Raw genomic sequence first — 14,120 nt, 5'->3', positions numbered from 1 at the left:
CTACTACTACTACTACTACTACTACTACTACTACTACTACTACTACTACTACTACTACTACTACTACTACTACTACTACTACTACTACTACTACTATAGTGTGTGGTTGGACTCTATCTCAGTAAAGGTTTTCAAGTTGCCCGCATGACTTGTAGTCTAGTACCAGGTACCTTACCAGATAGTCTACTTAGATATCGGTACGAGGAGGCGAATTACATGAGGTACATGTATGTACGGATACATACACGTACATAAACAGTGCTACAGTAAGGGACCCTTACAGTAAGCAGTCACTGGCATTGGCAGTCCGAAGCCGAACCGCCTCCTTATAGGTACTGTAGCCCCTAAGCGCCTAACCCTAACCCCTTAGCCCCTAAGCCTTAGGCGTCTCATGTGGTTAAGGCTTACAGTACGGAGTACCTGTAAGTGCCTGTAAGTCTTAAGGAATCAGGTACTAGGTACATAGGTATGTAAAGTACAGACATAAAGTACCGTACATGTTAAGGCTCCTTGACCAGCCTGAGCCTGAGCCTTCCACCTTACTGTACTCTGTACATAAGCCCGGCCACGCCTTGTCAGCGTTGCCTGATCGTTTTGAATCTGGGACTTGATCCTTCCACCACCACCACCACCACCACCACCTGCACCAACCTTTTTCAGCGATCAATTTAATCTGATATAAGATCTAGGGCCAAAGCGTCATACGAACACACATGCTTCGATAACAATTGAAGTTGAAATAAAGATGAGCTCTGCTCCCATTGACTGCTCAACTCCTCCGCCAGCAAAGGAGAGAGCAGTCACTTCAGCCTCGCCATCGCCTCACGACCACAATCCAAGGGTCTCGATTCCTCATGGATGTGTCCCCAGCCCTGCCTCACCGCCGTATTCCGTCTTCACCAAGAGACAGAAATGGCTCATTGTCGTTCTGAGCACGTTCGCAGCCTCGTTCTCACCTTTGTCGTCCTTTATCTTCTTTCCTGCCATTACAGCCTTGTCTGATTCTCTCAACGTATCCACTGCCAGAATCAACCTCACTATAACTTCTTACATGATAGTCGCCGGTATCGCGCCAGCTCTGTTGGGCGATCTGGCCGATACGGTGGGAAGACGAGTGGTGTATCTATTGATGATGAGCATTTATTGTCTTGCAAACGTTGGATTGGCATTGCAGACTGATTGGGCTGCACTTTTTGTTCTTAGAATGGTGCAGAGTGCTGGCAGCGCGTGTAAGTGAACACCCTCGCTTTTTTCCCTTGCATCATACAGCAGAGGTAATAACGAGTGATAGCTACCATAGCTGTTGGATACGGTGTTGTGTCAGATCTCGCCGCACCAGCTGAACGGGGCGAATTCGTCTCTGGGATGGTCCTTGGGTGAGTTTGGATTTTTTCTTCATTCTTGGACACATTCTTCCATGCTTGGTGCTATGCACTCCTCACCAATTTGCTAAAGCAGTCCCAAAGCTGACTCCTGTTTGCAGCCCGAACATCGCAACAGCCGTCGGACCTATCCTGGGGGGCGTATTGGCCCAGTCAACTGGATGGCGTTGGATTTTTCGCTTCTTAAGCATCCTCTCAGGGACCTGTCTCCTCTTGATTGCTCTACTTCTCCCGGAAACGGCACGGTCGGTGGTTGGCAATGGCTCCGGTGCGGTGTCCGGCCTTCGTCGCACTCCTTTCTCATACTTTGTATCTGTGCCACCGCCGGGACCCATACCAGAGTCCAATAACACCAAGATTGAGTCGACACCGTCTCCAGAAGTCCCTGATCGAAAGGGTTTCCACATGCCAAACCCTATGGCGAGCCTGAAACTACTCTTGGCCAAGGATTGCTTCTCAATTGTTCTGATTTTTGCCATCTTCTACATGAACCTCAGCTGTGTGCAAGCTTCCACGTCCACGCTGTTCATTCACCTGTACGGGATCTCGGAACTGAAATCAGGACTCATATACTTACCGTCTGGTATTGGATCGATCATCGGAGCTTACGGTGCCGGTAAGACTTTTTGGCTTCTCAAGTCTTCTTCCGGGCCGTCCTTGTGCTCTTGCCACACTAACATGACGTCTGTCCATTGCACTTCTTTCGAACGATGTGCCTTTGGCTGACTTGAAGACTGGAGCAGGATACATACTCAAGTATGACTATCGCGTCACAGCTAGTAGGCATGGCATAACCATCAATGTAGAAGGTGGGGACGACCTGACTATATTTCCTATTGAAGAAGCGCGACTTAGAAGCGTCCGATATACAATCAGTACGGCAGGACTAAGTACGATAGGTTATGGATGGGCCTTGAGATACAGAACAGTGAGTGGTTTTGATGGCAGAGACGAGTCAAACTAACAGCTAATACGTTCCCGGTACAGCATATGGCTATCCCACTGATACTCCAATTCATCATAGGCCTTTCAACGGCTGTGGTGTTCAACGTAAGCCTGGTCATCTCAATTCGGACCTCCCCATATTTGTCAACTACCTCCCACTGACAGAGAGACAGACGATCGGAACACTTTTGACAGACGTGCATCCGAAATCGCCATCAACTGCATCGGCAGCAAACAGCATCGTTCGCTGTCTTCTTGCTGGAGGAGGTCTTGCCCTCGTACAGGTCTTTATAGATTCTATAGGCGTCCAGTGGACATTTACGCTGTTCGGAGGCGTGTCTCTGGGTTGCTTAGGTCTGGTATGGTTGGAGTTGAGATTTGGGAGGATGTGGAGGGACACGATGAGAGAACGAAACGTCGAACGTTGACCGACTTTTCCGCTATTCGGTAGTCAGTTGGGAACGGGAGCCTCTCCGTGCACACACTTCGACACATCAGCTAGCCACCAGCCACCAGTGCCTGATATCCAGAGACGAGGCACTGGGATGATCGGAAATAGCGCGGAAATAGATAGTACCAATTCTTATGACTATGATTCTTGAAGGCGGTTCTTGTTCTTGTTCTTCCATCCCCTCGCTCGCATTAGATCATAGAACTTGGATGTCAATCTGAACCGGACGCCAACTAAAAGTTAGCTTGGCACGGTACTTCCCTTCCGCTGGGTACTAAGCCTTAGCCTTAGGACTAGTGGCCCCGTAGCCGTCAAAGTCGGCCTGCGCCATCACCTTCACTCCAGCATCTACAGAGTAATTCTAGTCTGGACTCTGGAGCACCTCTATCCGTACTCCATACGGATACCTACTAATACTACACACCCGTCAGTCCCGCCCGATCATCTATTCACTGCCGCGACGGTGACAGCGACAGCGACTCTCCCCGCTCACTCCTAAGCCTTCTAAGCCCACCAGTCCCACCGCAACCTTCAGCAGTCTCCCCTAGGACATAATGGGCCAGGACCCTAAAGTCAAATATCTCCTGTCGCTGACTGCGGTTCGGCAACGTGCCAAAGTAGTTGGAGATGCTGCCCAGGCTGGCCAACTCAACCACTTTGACCTCGACGAGACTCGAATGGACGAGGTTGCAGATTTTGTGACCTCTGTAATCAAGGTCGGTCTCAGCACACAAAACGCACGGCACGGCACGGCGCCTGGTGTAGAACCATGCTACATAAGCTTACTCTGATCCAAAAGCGCGATTTCGGTCCCGACAGGTTCGATACCATTCCTCCGCATGGGCGCTGGCAGCATTTCGAGGCCGGCAAGGTGCCTCGCATTGCAGACATGATTGATGGTTGGAGAAGAGAAGCGTGTGATGACATGGAGATTGCTCGTCGCTTGGTCGATTTGTTTTTCGTCTCCGTCCTCCTCGATGCCGGTGCCGGGGATGGCTGGCGCTGGATCGAACCTGGAACGGGCCGAACATATGAACGCAGTGAAGGCATTGCCGTGGCCAGTTTGTACATGTTTCAAAAGTTGGACTTTACCGTGAAGAAGGACGGAAAAACACCTCTGGTTGATGGTAAGCAATCTAATCGCCAACCACTTGAACCCCTCCCTTCCGTTGTTTGCTTTTTGCTTCTGCTTCTGCCGCTGCCGCTGATTCCCTTGGTTTATAGGGAAAGCGTTGGAACAGCTGCCGGTTGACGTCCTGGTGGAAGGATTTCAAACCTCAGAAACCAACCCAATGCTGGGAGTTGGGTCTCGTACTGACCTACTAAGAAGGCTAGGGAAGTCGTTACTTGGTCAGTCCGACGTCTTCGGTGAAGAAGGCCGTCCCGGGAACATTGTCGGTAAGAGCATCTATGGCGACGTTGCTTTTTGATCCTTCGATGTCGGCTCTTCCTATCATACCGAAGCAGTCTAATAACTTACTCACTGTATGAATGTGAATCAGATTACATGACCAAGTCGACAGCCGATCCCGCAAGATTGGACATCTTGGTGTTCTGGGACGTCCTCCAGGCTCTGCTCATCCCCATCTGGCCACATGATCGGACCACGGTTCATGGACAACCAATTGGCGACGCGTGGCCACTGAGGGTTTTGCAGAAACATTTGAGAAACGCATCTACAAAGCTCGACGACGTCGACGTTGATATCGACGACGAAAGCAACGCGGAAGATATCCAACCATTCCACAAACTCACCCAATGGCTCACCTACTCACTGATGGTGCCATTCCAGCGCATCTTGGGCGTGCAATGGACGAACGCCGAGTCACTCACCGCTTTGGCCGAGTATCGTAATGGCGGTCTCTTCGTTGACTTGGGAGCGCTCTCTCTCAAGAAAGAAGCGCTTGATCGAGGCCTGAAAGCGTCTGGTGGGCCACTCCCTCTCTTCGAGGCAGGGGACGATGTGATCATCGAGTGGCGCGCCATGACGCTGGTCTTGATTGATAAACTATACAGCATGGTCCTCTCTCGAATGGACCGAGTGCATTTGACCTTGGCGCAGCTCCTGGAGGCGGGTACCTGGAAATCTGGTCGGGAGATCGCGGCACGACGCCGTCCAGACACCAAATCCAGTCCCATCCTCATCGAAAGTGATGGCACAGTGTTCTGAGCCGTCCAAGTTGCTGTAACAGAAGAGAAGAATAAGGAGCATTATCATGATCATTGTTTTCAATCTCTGATTTTAGTGATACGATGCGACCTATGTACGCAGGGTAGTCCAACGTTCACTGGCAACAGAACTGAAGTAAGACATAATACGACCATCGACTATTACCATCGAATTAACGAACTACCAGAAACTTGAAGCCGCTGCTTTCCTACATACATGGAGTATCCGTACTTTCCGTATGCCACTGGCGTATGGGCCTAGGCAGGCATGCGGCTCTAGCTCCCCTTGGCATCTACAGTACGATAGTATGTACTACCTTAGTACTCCCCTCCGTACTTGAACTTGCAGCCTAAGCATGAACGCAGCCTCAGGCAGGCGACCTTTCGGAAAGCTGCGAGACGCTCGACAGCGCACGAGCAGTGACTCTGCTATGCGAAGTGTTGGCCAGTGGCATCCAACACGAACACGTTCGCGCGCATCGTGTCCAGCGTGGTGGTGCTGAGTGCACTGTATCTGATGGCCGAAGCATGTCGAGCGCATCCACCTGGCCCACCGTGCTATCCGACCTGGCATCGTCTGACGGGTCCACGAACATACCGGACGAAGGCCGGTTCCACCGCGAATTCAAGGCAGCGTGCGGCAGGATCCGCGAAAAGGATCCAGAGCGACTGCTCGCCAGATTCCTCCGACATCATGACCAAATCATAGCGTTCGTCAGCGCTATAGACGAATCAGCGAGCCTCGACAATGTGCCTCACTGTCTGAGCTCGGTGTTCTGGTCCAAGGCGTTTGAAACGGTCGAGGTATGTCGCCCAGACCCCCGATCCCAGACGGGGTCGGTGTCGGTGTCGGTTGTCGCCAGGGAGAATCCTCTCTAACGTTCAAGGGTGGATAGAAAGCATTGAAGACCAGACAGAAAGACAAGTTCTTCCGCGACCATCTTCCCAAACTGCAAGACGTTATCCCAGCGTTCGGCGCCCAGCTCCCGTTATTCCCAGACAACGAAACAGTGCAGAAGCCGCTGCAGAACATCTTTGCGCAGTACATGGGGTGCTATGACATGGTTCTTCAGCTCCTTGATCCGCAGCAACCCGACGGTGAGTGGTCCCGGCCCGGCCCTGGCCCGAGTGGGTTTCTCTTGCTCCAAGCTAGGCAGGCTGATTCCCTAAGGCAGTGGATGAAGAGGCTTTCCTTGCACGGACCAAATCTGCCACGACGGCAATACAAGCACTCAAGGAAGAATGGGAAGACTCGGTGAAGCAGGCAATAGAAGAACAGGCCGCAGCCAGAAACACCAACACCCAGGTCAGCTACTACAACGCGACCGACGGACCGTACTATCCGTACACCGCCAGGGTGTTGTTTGAATTCCAGGAAAGTTTGGGGGCCGGCACGTACGGCCAAGTGCACAAGGTGCGCGAACCCTCCACCGGCACCTTCTATGCGCAGAAGGTCATCCGCATCAGCGAACCGCCCATGCGATCCAAAGCGCAGGTGGAGAAGGAGGTTCACAACGAGGTGTCGATCATGCAGAAGCTACGCCATCACCACATCGCGTCCGTGCAATTCCACTACTTCGACGCCGAGAAGAACACATACAATCTGATCATGCTGCCCGTGGCCGAATGCGACCTCCGCCGCTTCCTCCATGATTGTGCCCAGCAAGGCTTCCCCAAGACCGAACTGATGCACCTGACCAGCTGGTTCGGCTGCCTAGTCGGCGCGCTGGACTTTGCCCACTCGAAGCACGTCAAGCACGAGGACATTAAGCCGAGCAACATTCTGATCAAAGACCACCAGGTCTATCTGGCCGATTTTGGCTGCGCAAAGGACTTTGAAGGCCTGGACAATTCAAACTCCATCGACACTATCACCTTTGGAACCCCCGTTTATTCCGCCCCGGAGAGCAAGCCACGCGGACGCAGGGCCGATGTCTTTTCCCTGGGCTGTGTCTTCACGGAAATGCTGACCGTCAAATATAAACATACTCTGGAAGAATTTCGTGCCCATCGATGTCTCACACATGGGGACTATCCTTATGCTTTCCGCGAGAGCCTGCCCAAAGTCAAGGAGTGGATAAATTGGATAGTCCCTGCGGCAGACTCGGTGGGAAAACTACTGAAAGAGCAGACCTTTCTCATGCTGCAGCGCAATCCTGACAGAAGGAGCGAGGCAAAAGACGTCAAGCGAAGTCTCCGGCCTGAAGGTGAGGATGTCTTCTGCAATTCGTGCTTCTGAAGCTGGAGCTTGACACTCGCTGGACGGGAGGGGGCCTCTTGGTGGAGATACCATGTCTTTTGGGGGGGATTTCTCTGTATATGCACATTGTGACGCCATTTTGCGCATCAGGATCAATCCTTGATGCTCTCCATGAATTCATGTCACAGGTAAGCGTCTGTATCTTTAGCTAGGAGTCGGATCGGGGCCAGTGAGTTATATAATCTACGAGACTCTTATGATCGACGAGACTAGACCATCTCATCATGATTCCCATGGAGTTACTGTTGAAAAGCCAGCCATTCAATCTTGTCAAACTTAGGCATTCTCAAGCCTTGTGCTTTCACCAGAGAGGCTGGTTTAGGCTACACTCTACTATATAGCACTCGCTCCCCCTAGGACCCGTTGATAGAGAACATGGAACATTTCAACCTTTATTTGACAAATCTGTCCCTAGCACTGTGATCCGACGTCTATCGCGGCCGACTAAAACAATCATATCACGATGTTTCCGAGAATTGTCTGTAGTTCCAGCTTCTTGCTTTCTACTACTAATCACCGCCACTGAGTGTCCCACCGCACGTCGGCGTCTTCGTCAGAGATTGTGAGCGTGGACATATCTGGCTCATTGTAGGGGGCGTGGAAACGATCAATCTCGTCAGACCAAGGGATACCCAGCTGGGCGCCTAGCTTCGTGATGGTAATGGCAGCGGCTTTGTTGGCGCGCACGACGGCCTGCTTGATGTCCCACTGGCCAGCTTCCTTCTGCCGTAGATAGTCGGAAGAGTAGGCACCTGTGAAGGTATCTCTGAACCGCGCTTGGAGATCAGCTATCTGTCGTATCATGTATGTACTAGGTACTCTCATCGAAACGGGAAGACACGGGTATCAGTCGAAAAAGGTAGAATAGAACTCAGAACTCACCCTGCACCGGTCGTGTCCACCACTTTGACCTTGTACGCGGGACAGTGGCCGCGCTCCTCGGCGGTGGCGTAGTATGCTCCTTTGGCCCCGAGGGTGATGACCACATTCTTGACGCCTCGGTTCAAGAACTCCTGGCAGATGACGGGCCAGGAATCTGGGTTGACCTCGTCCAAGTCACGGCCTGACATGATGGCAGCTTCAGACTCGTTCACGAGCAGGTGAGTGATCCATTGATACGTGCGCTTCGTGATGGGATTGGCCGGCGCCGCATTGAGGACAAAGTCGATGCCGGCTCGTCCTGCGGTTTCCAGCATCTGCTCCACCACCTCTTTATGGATCTCCATCTGGGCAATGCAGAGGTCGGGCCGGACGCCGTGGCCCAGGTCCTCGACCTTCAGGAAATGCTCTCTCTTCCAGGTCGCCGTTGCACCAAGGGTGAACAGGCACCGATTCTCGCGTGTGTAATTTTCCACCATGACAAAACAGATACTCGATTGAGTGTTGGGCACCGTGATAATGCCCGACGAGTCGACGCCGTTCTTGTTCAGTTCGGCGTAGAATCTTTCCCCATACTTGTCATCCCCGACTGCGCCGACCATTTTCACGTTGATTCTGAACTCGTCGCTCGATGTAAGGGTATGGGTCTGGGTACTGGCGCCGGCGGCACCTTCCAAATGTTCTGCGGCGGTTTCCTCTTTGCCCGTCCCCTCCAACATGTCTGTTTCCGCCGCTTCGTGGGTATCCTTGGGCTGTTTGTGGCACGTTCTGTATGTAGCAATGGCGGAATTGGCACCCTTTCCACCCAGCGCCTCAAGGTACTCGTTGGCCAGCAGACTTTCTCCTCCGGCGGGAATGCGGTTGGCGATCATGATCAGATCGTAATCCAAGCCTCCGATGATGGATATGGTTTTAGACGCCATGTTGCAAGGGTCGATGTTCAAACTGTCTTCTTTTCCTCGGGCGAATATGGTAGAGAGTGTGCAAGCTGAACCCCCGTGGTGCTCTCTCGCCTCGTTGGACGTGGGACGAGTCTAAGGCAACAACTCCCATCCAGCCTAAGCCTCCTAAGCCCCTCGATTTGTGCCGCAGGCAGCAGTGCGGCATGCCTGCGCTCACTGTACGCCGTGTCAGACATCTTTCTGAATTTATTGGGCAGGGCGCTTAATACTCGTTTCTCCTTGCAAGATCTCTCTTCAATATCTCTCTTCAATGTCCAGGCCTCCCGAGGCAAACCCACTTGTCCACCAAAGTCAATCGAAATGCCGGCCGATGTTGTAAGCATCGTTTCTTTCAGTATTACCTGCTTTCAGGGCTGCGTTAAAGGTCTCGTCATCCTCAGTAAGGCCAAACACTACAATGAGGACGTTTCAGCCGTTCAATTCCAGACACAGCTCATCCTTCACTCACTAATGACATGGGCGAAAGAGGCAGGTTTGACGCAAGAGCCTCCGACGTTGGAGGTGAGCGCAAATCATGCTCCCCGTGTTCCTGAAATCCTGGGCCAGCTAAAGAGGCTCTTCTCGGATATCAACGAGCTGAAGCGCCGATACGGAATCAATCTGCAGCGCACCGATGAGGATGTCGACGTGGTTGATGACGACGTTGCTGCATCGCTGCTAGACGCAGACGTCCAGGAGGGGGAGCGGACCGAGAGGATCGACGTTACTGTGTTTCGTAAGAGAAAGCAACCCTGGAAAAGGCTGAGGTGGGTTACCCTTGATGATCAGAAGTTTGATCGACTGTTGGACAAGGCCAACGGCTATGTCAGGGAGCTGGGAAGGTTTCTCGAGCAGGCGAGGCAGGAACGGATGGAAAAGTACCTGGAGTTCTGTGTTCGCCACGCTATTGTGAAGGCAGAAGATCAGCTTCGACTAGGTATCATTGGGAAGGAATATCAGAGGCCAGTTCCCAACCATGCCATCTCTTCCGCCGCCAAATTGAAACAAATCAGGCTGGACTTGGGCATCTTCGATCAGACACGAGAAGTTCCCATGACCACACTCCAGGAGTCTTCGACCGCTGTTGCGACCGCTTCGAGGAATAGTTCTATCACGATGTCCACTGGTAGTGGCAGTGGCCCCATCACCAGCAATTCGAAAGGCATGCAACTGCGGATGAGGCTTTTGACTTTGGACCGGGCAGCAAGGGCGCAGCCTCATCGGACGTTGGCGCCTTATGATGGCCGAACCGTCCTCGTGGAATGGAAGTACGTGACATGTCTGGACGATTCGACCATCTCCACGAGGGTCAACCAAGTCGCCGCGTTCCTTCAGGCTCTCGGACCGACGCTCCACAGCCTGCAATGCCGGGGATTCGTGACGGACCGCGTTTCAAACAGATATGGGTACATATTTGACCTGCCCGACGAGCTTCATAGCTCACCCTCGCCCTCACCGTCATACCATTCGCAGGAAGCGGTCCATATCAATGTCGATGTCCGGAAGTCGGGAGTACCGTCGCTCCCGCACTCCACGCCGCAGTACAGGCCACTACGGGAAATGCTTGATCAGCCTGGCATGGTGTCTTTGAATACGAAGTTATCCCTCGCAGTCACGCTGTTGGAGACTCTGCTGGATCTGCACACTGCCGGATGGCTTCACAAAGAATTCCGCAGTGACAACATCTACCTGATCCGAAAAGCAGACAACAACACCACCACCACCAACAACAACAACCTCCTTTATCATGGCGCCGCCAAGGACGACCTGTCGACCTACTCGGCCTATATAGCAGGTTACGTGTCCTCGCGGCTCGATAGGCCCGACGAAATGACGGAGCCTCTGAAATCCGAACTCGAAGCAGACCTGTACCGCCATCCGGCCTTGCTGAGCGACGTTCGCCAGCCGTATCGGAAAAGCTTTGACATTTTCAGCGTCGGATGCACACTGCTCGAAATCGGACTTTGGCTACCTCTCCGTCGAATTCTCGAGGCTCACTCAGTGGCTGCCCGTCCCGAACCGCAAGAGAGACGGTCACCATCGATACCAGAGCGAGCGTCAGACCAGACCCTGGTTAACGGCAACTTGCCGGACGCGAGCGGTGAAGTCCTCGAGAATGAGAGACAGCACCCTGCCAATAAATCCGAGCCATCGCTGGATCTTATGGAGCTCAAGCACGAGCTCTTGTGCTCTCACCTACCGGATCACCCCAAAAATGTGAACGTGAACATGGCCACTCAGGAATTCTCGTTGGCTGCAGGCGCCAGTGGAAGGGGCATCATGGTCTCCCTGGAGGCCACCATGGGGAAGCGCTATACCAACATCGTGGAAGGCTTTCTTGCGGCGGGTAACGCGACGGATCACCCTGACGCCAACGAGCATGAATACGCCCTTCATCTTGAAATGAGGGCAAGGGACACCGTCCGAGCCATTGCGGAGGCCGTATAGGGATTTATCGTGGCAATGGCAGTTGTTTGGTCCTACGGTCAAGACTCGACTGTGGAAGAACGAAGTATATTGGCGTGGAAGAGGCAAGATGATGGCTTCATCAACTGGTGTCTGGCACTTTAGTGACATTCCGCACGGCGTTCATGAACAAAAGCACGCAAAAGAAACTGCCGTCAAACGGCCTGAATCCTGATACAACCGACATTCATTGGGGAGAGGCCAGCGGCTCTCAACTCATCGTGTCCGACTCGCGGTACCCACGCTATGCAGCTGACTCATCTAGTCGCTGTCGCTCTCGTAAGAAACCAACGGTCCCTTCTCTTGCGCCTGCACGGCCTCGGCTACCTTTCTGCGTGCCTCCTCTAGCTCCTTCGGATCTATGTCCACCAGGCCGCTCTGGTCGGTCTCCTCGTCATCCTCGCCGGCTTGTGCTGGAGCCCGTTTTTCCAGAGGAACATCCTTGTCTTGGGCCTCATACCAGTACCTACGCAGGGTAGCTGCAGAGAGTCCATCTTGGGTCGCAGCTTGGTATCGTCGGGCGATTTCCCTCCACAGAGAGACCTCCCGCTCCTTCTCAACCTCTTCTTTGAGGCGTGCGATCAACTTGTCCTGTTTGGCTATTTTGTTGATGTCGATCAATTCGTGGAAATACGGCGGGTAGCTCAGGATGATTTCGTCTGGGAGCTTGCACACAGTCAGTAGGTTGATAACGCAAAGTCATCGCGGATACTCACGTCGAGGACGCCATTATAAGCGTAGAGCTTGATTGTCCACAAGAACCGTGCCGTGAGGTTCACGTTGGTTCCCGTTCCGGGTGCTTCTCCAGTCATCTCCTCCCACTTTTTCTCGATCTCGTCCCAGTTCCTCTCCAGCCTGCCTCCCATTTTGTACAGCATCTGATCAGCCTCGTCGGCCTGATCTGGAGCCTCTGGGAAGGCTCTGTCGGTGAATTTTTCCTCCTCCGGAGAAGCAGCCTTGTTGCGCTTCCTCTTCTTGCTGGCCGACGGCAATGGCGGAGCGCCATAGTGGGTTGCCTTTCTCCGAGGCTTGCCCTGGCTGGAACTTGGACCGCTAGATCGGTGTTAGCAGATCGACTGTAGAGCAAACGAAAAGCACTTACACATCATCACCGACATTGTCGTCGTCGCTCTCGTTGTCGCCGTCGTCGTCACTCTCGCTCTCGCTCTCACTCCCGCTCTCGCTCTCGCTCTCATCTACACGGCCCTTGCGCTTCCTCGCAAAAGGGAACCCTTTCGGGAAAGCGGACGGGTCTTCGGCCATTCTCCTATCGCGCTCCCTAATCCAGCTGGGCACAGACGGCGCTGTAGGACCTGAAGTTGGTCTGTTGAAGGTTGAGAAGCCCAGACCACGATCCCGAGGACCGGTGGATGTACGGTTGTATGTCTCTTGGCCTCGGACACGGGGGGCAGGGTTGATGGGATTGTCAAGATTGGTAGTAGTTGGGCGTCGTGAACTAGACGTAGACGCCGAGCCAACTTGAGAAAAAAGGCTTGCCAAGGAACGACGGGCGCCCTGTCGTGCAGGCTGATTGTTTCCAGTGGTCGACATGGCGCCGGCGTGATGATGAAAGATGGTATGGAAACGCGACGAAACAAGCAAAGTGCGAAGATGAAAAGCGTCGCGAAAACATCGCGCAGTCGATGTGCATTTTTATATGTGCGACAGCTGCTGAGCCAAGCAACTCATTCACTGCAGCAGCATGGAATAGTGTGCATTACCATTCACTCACCAGAAATTCACTGCTCAACATTCACAGGTGGCCACCATGATGATGGAAGTTGTCCCGGAGGCCATAACTGTAGCATATCTTGAAGCCTTTTAACAAGTACGCTTAGGTATGGTGAGCCCATCCATAATGAAGATTTATTCATAGAGGTCGCTTTGCTGCATGTTCTTCTATTCATAGAGCTCACTTTGCTGCATGTTCTTCACCTTCAAAAGAGTGTGTATGGGTGGTGGGTGACCGCCCAGGATTGAGGTGTTAGTACTGTTGCAACGGTCGCCCCTTCATGAGAGCTCTAAGATCCTATCCCGCCTACGCATCGCTATGAATATCCATCTTCATCCTCTTACATAGGTAACTGTTAGGTACTTGGTGGAAGCCGGAATGCAGAGGATGGACGTAGCTGTGAGAGGTGGTGGCCAGACCTGGTCAAAAAGAAAGCATTTGTATTCACCAGAATGATTGTGATTACCCAGTATTTGAGGTTAGTTGTCCAGAGCTGCGTGAAGGGCAGATTCGTGATGCAAAAGGAAAGGAAGGATCCCAGTTTTAGAGGAGTGAGACGTGAATTTGAAGGATGAAGTCAAGTTGGTGGCGGTTAGGCGGTTCTGCTAGCTGCGCCGCACCCACCTGCAATCTCCGTACCACGGAGCCTATCACGTGAACAGACCAGAGCCCATAGGTCACGTGATGGGGCATTGCTAGTTGCTAGCTGCATCTTACATCCAGCTTGGCCGTCTCATTGTCCTCCTTCCAACCGCGCAGAAAGAACTGCGCCTTGCTTCTGTGAGAAGAAGCCTCGAGTCAGCCTGACTCCCCTCACTCTTCTGGCGGGGAGCTTTCCGCTCTTCAACCTTCTTCATCCTCGCTGCCGCGCATTGAAAGCGTGCAATGCTGGGTT

At 52.9% G+C, this 14,120-nt stretch overlaps 6 protein-coding genes across 6 annotated transcripts; 4 read left to right on the top strand and 2 right to left on the bottom strand.

Moving 5' to 3' along the window:
- Positions 1-745: 745 nt before the first annotated feature.
- On the top strand, positions 746-2,755 carry A1O3_02073 (uncharacterized protein; the record flags this gene model as incomplete). The annotated part of the gene is made up of 6 exons (XM_007732216.1): positions 746-1,229; positions 1,292-1,376; positions 1,484-1,998; positions 2,123-2,310; positions 2,370-2,432; positions 2,501-2,755. 6 exons carry the CDS (start codon positions 746-748, stop codon positions 2,753-2,755), a joined length of 1,590 nt encoding a protein of 529 aa, XP_007730406.1.
- Positions 2,756-3,332: 577 nt separating this feature from the next.
- A1O3_02072 (uncharacterized protein) lies at positions 3,333-4,948 on the top strand (the record flags this gene model as incomplete). Its single annotated transcript, XM_007732215.1, has 4 exons — positions 3,333-3,494; positions 3,578-3,905; positions 4,003-4,176; positions 4,281-4,948. 4 exons carry the CDS (start codon positions 3,333-3,335, stop codon positions 4,946-4,948), a joined length of 1,332 nt encoding a protein of 443 aa, XP_007730405.1.
- A 527-nt stretch (positions 4,949-5,475) lies between these two features.
- On the top strand, positions 5,476-7,186 carry A1O3_02071 (serine/threonine protein kinase; the record flags this gene model as incomplete). The annotated part of the gene is made up of 3 exons (XM_007732214.1): positions 5,476-5,751; positions 5,844-6,045; positions 6,123-7,186. The coding sequence occupies 3 exons, from the start codon at positions 5,476-5,478 to the stop codon at positions 7,184-7,186; spliced, it is 1,542 nt and encodes a 513-aa protein (XP_007730404.1).
- A 534-nt stretch (positions 7,187-7,720) lies between these two features.
- On the bottom strand, positions 7,721-9,009 carry A1O3_02070 (uncharacterized protein; the record flags this gene model as incomplete). The annotated part of the gene is made up of 2 exons (XM_007732213.1): positions 7,721-7,973; positions 8,090-9,009. The coding sequence occupies 2 exons, from the start codon at positions 9,007-9,009 to the stop codon at positions 7,721-7,723; spliced, it is 1,173 nt and encodes a 390-aa protein (XP_007730403.1).
- Positions 9,010-9,348: 339 nt separating this feature from the next.
- A1O3_02069 (uncharacterized protein) lies at positions 9,349-11,475 on the top strand (the record flags this gene model as incomplete). Its single annotated transcript, XM_007732212.1, has 1 exon — positions 9,349-11,475. The coding sequence occupies one exon, from the start codon at positions 9,349-9,351 to the stop codon at positions 11,473-11,475; it is 2,127 nt and encodes a 708-aa protein (XP_007730402.1).
- Positions 11,476-11,754: 279 nt separating this feature from the next.
- Positions 11,755-12,756, bottom strand: A1O3_02068 (uncharacterized protein; the record flags this gene model as incomplete). Its single annotated transcript, XM_007732211.1, has 3 exons — positions 11,755-12,159; positions 12,210-12,546; positions 12,596-12,756. The coding sequence occupies 3 exons, from the start codon at positions 12,754-12,756 to the stop codon at positions 11,755-11,757; spliced, it is 903 nt and encodes a 300-aa protein (XP_007730401.1).
- Between the last annotated feature and the right edge of the window lie 1,364 nt (positions 12,757-14,120).

Source organism: Capronia epimyces (genome assembly GCF_000585565.1).
Source record: "Capronia epimyces CBS 606.96 chromosome Unknown aczIQ-supercont1.2, whole genome shotgun sequence".
Lineage (NCBI taxonomy): Eukaryota > Fungi > Ascomycota > Eurotiomycetes > Chaetothyriales > Herpotrichiellaceae > Capronia > Capronia epimyces.
Note: the sequence above shows the minus strand (reverse complement) of the source record. Positions and strands in the feature narration are given on the sequence as shown.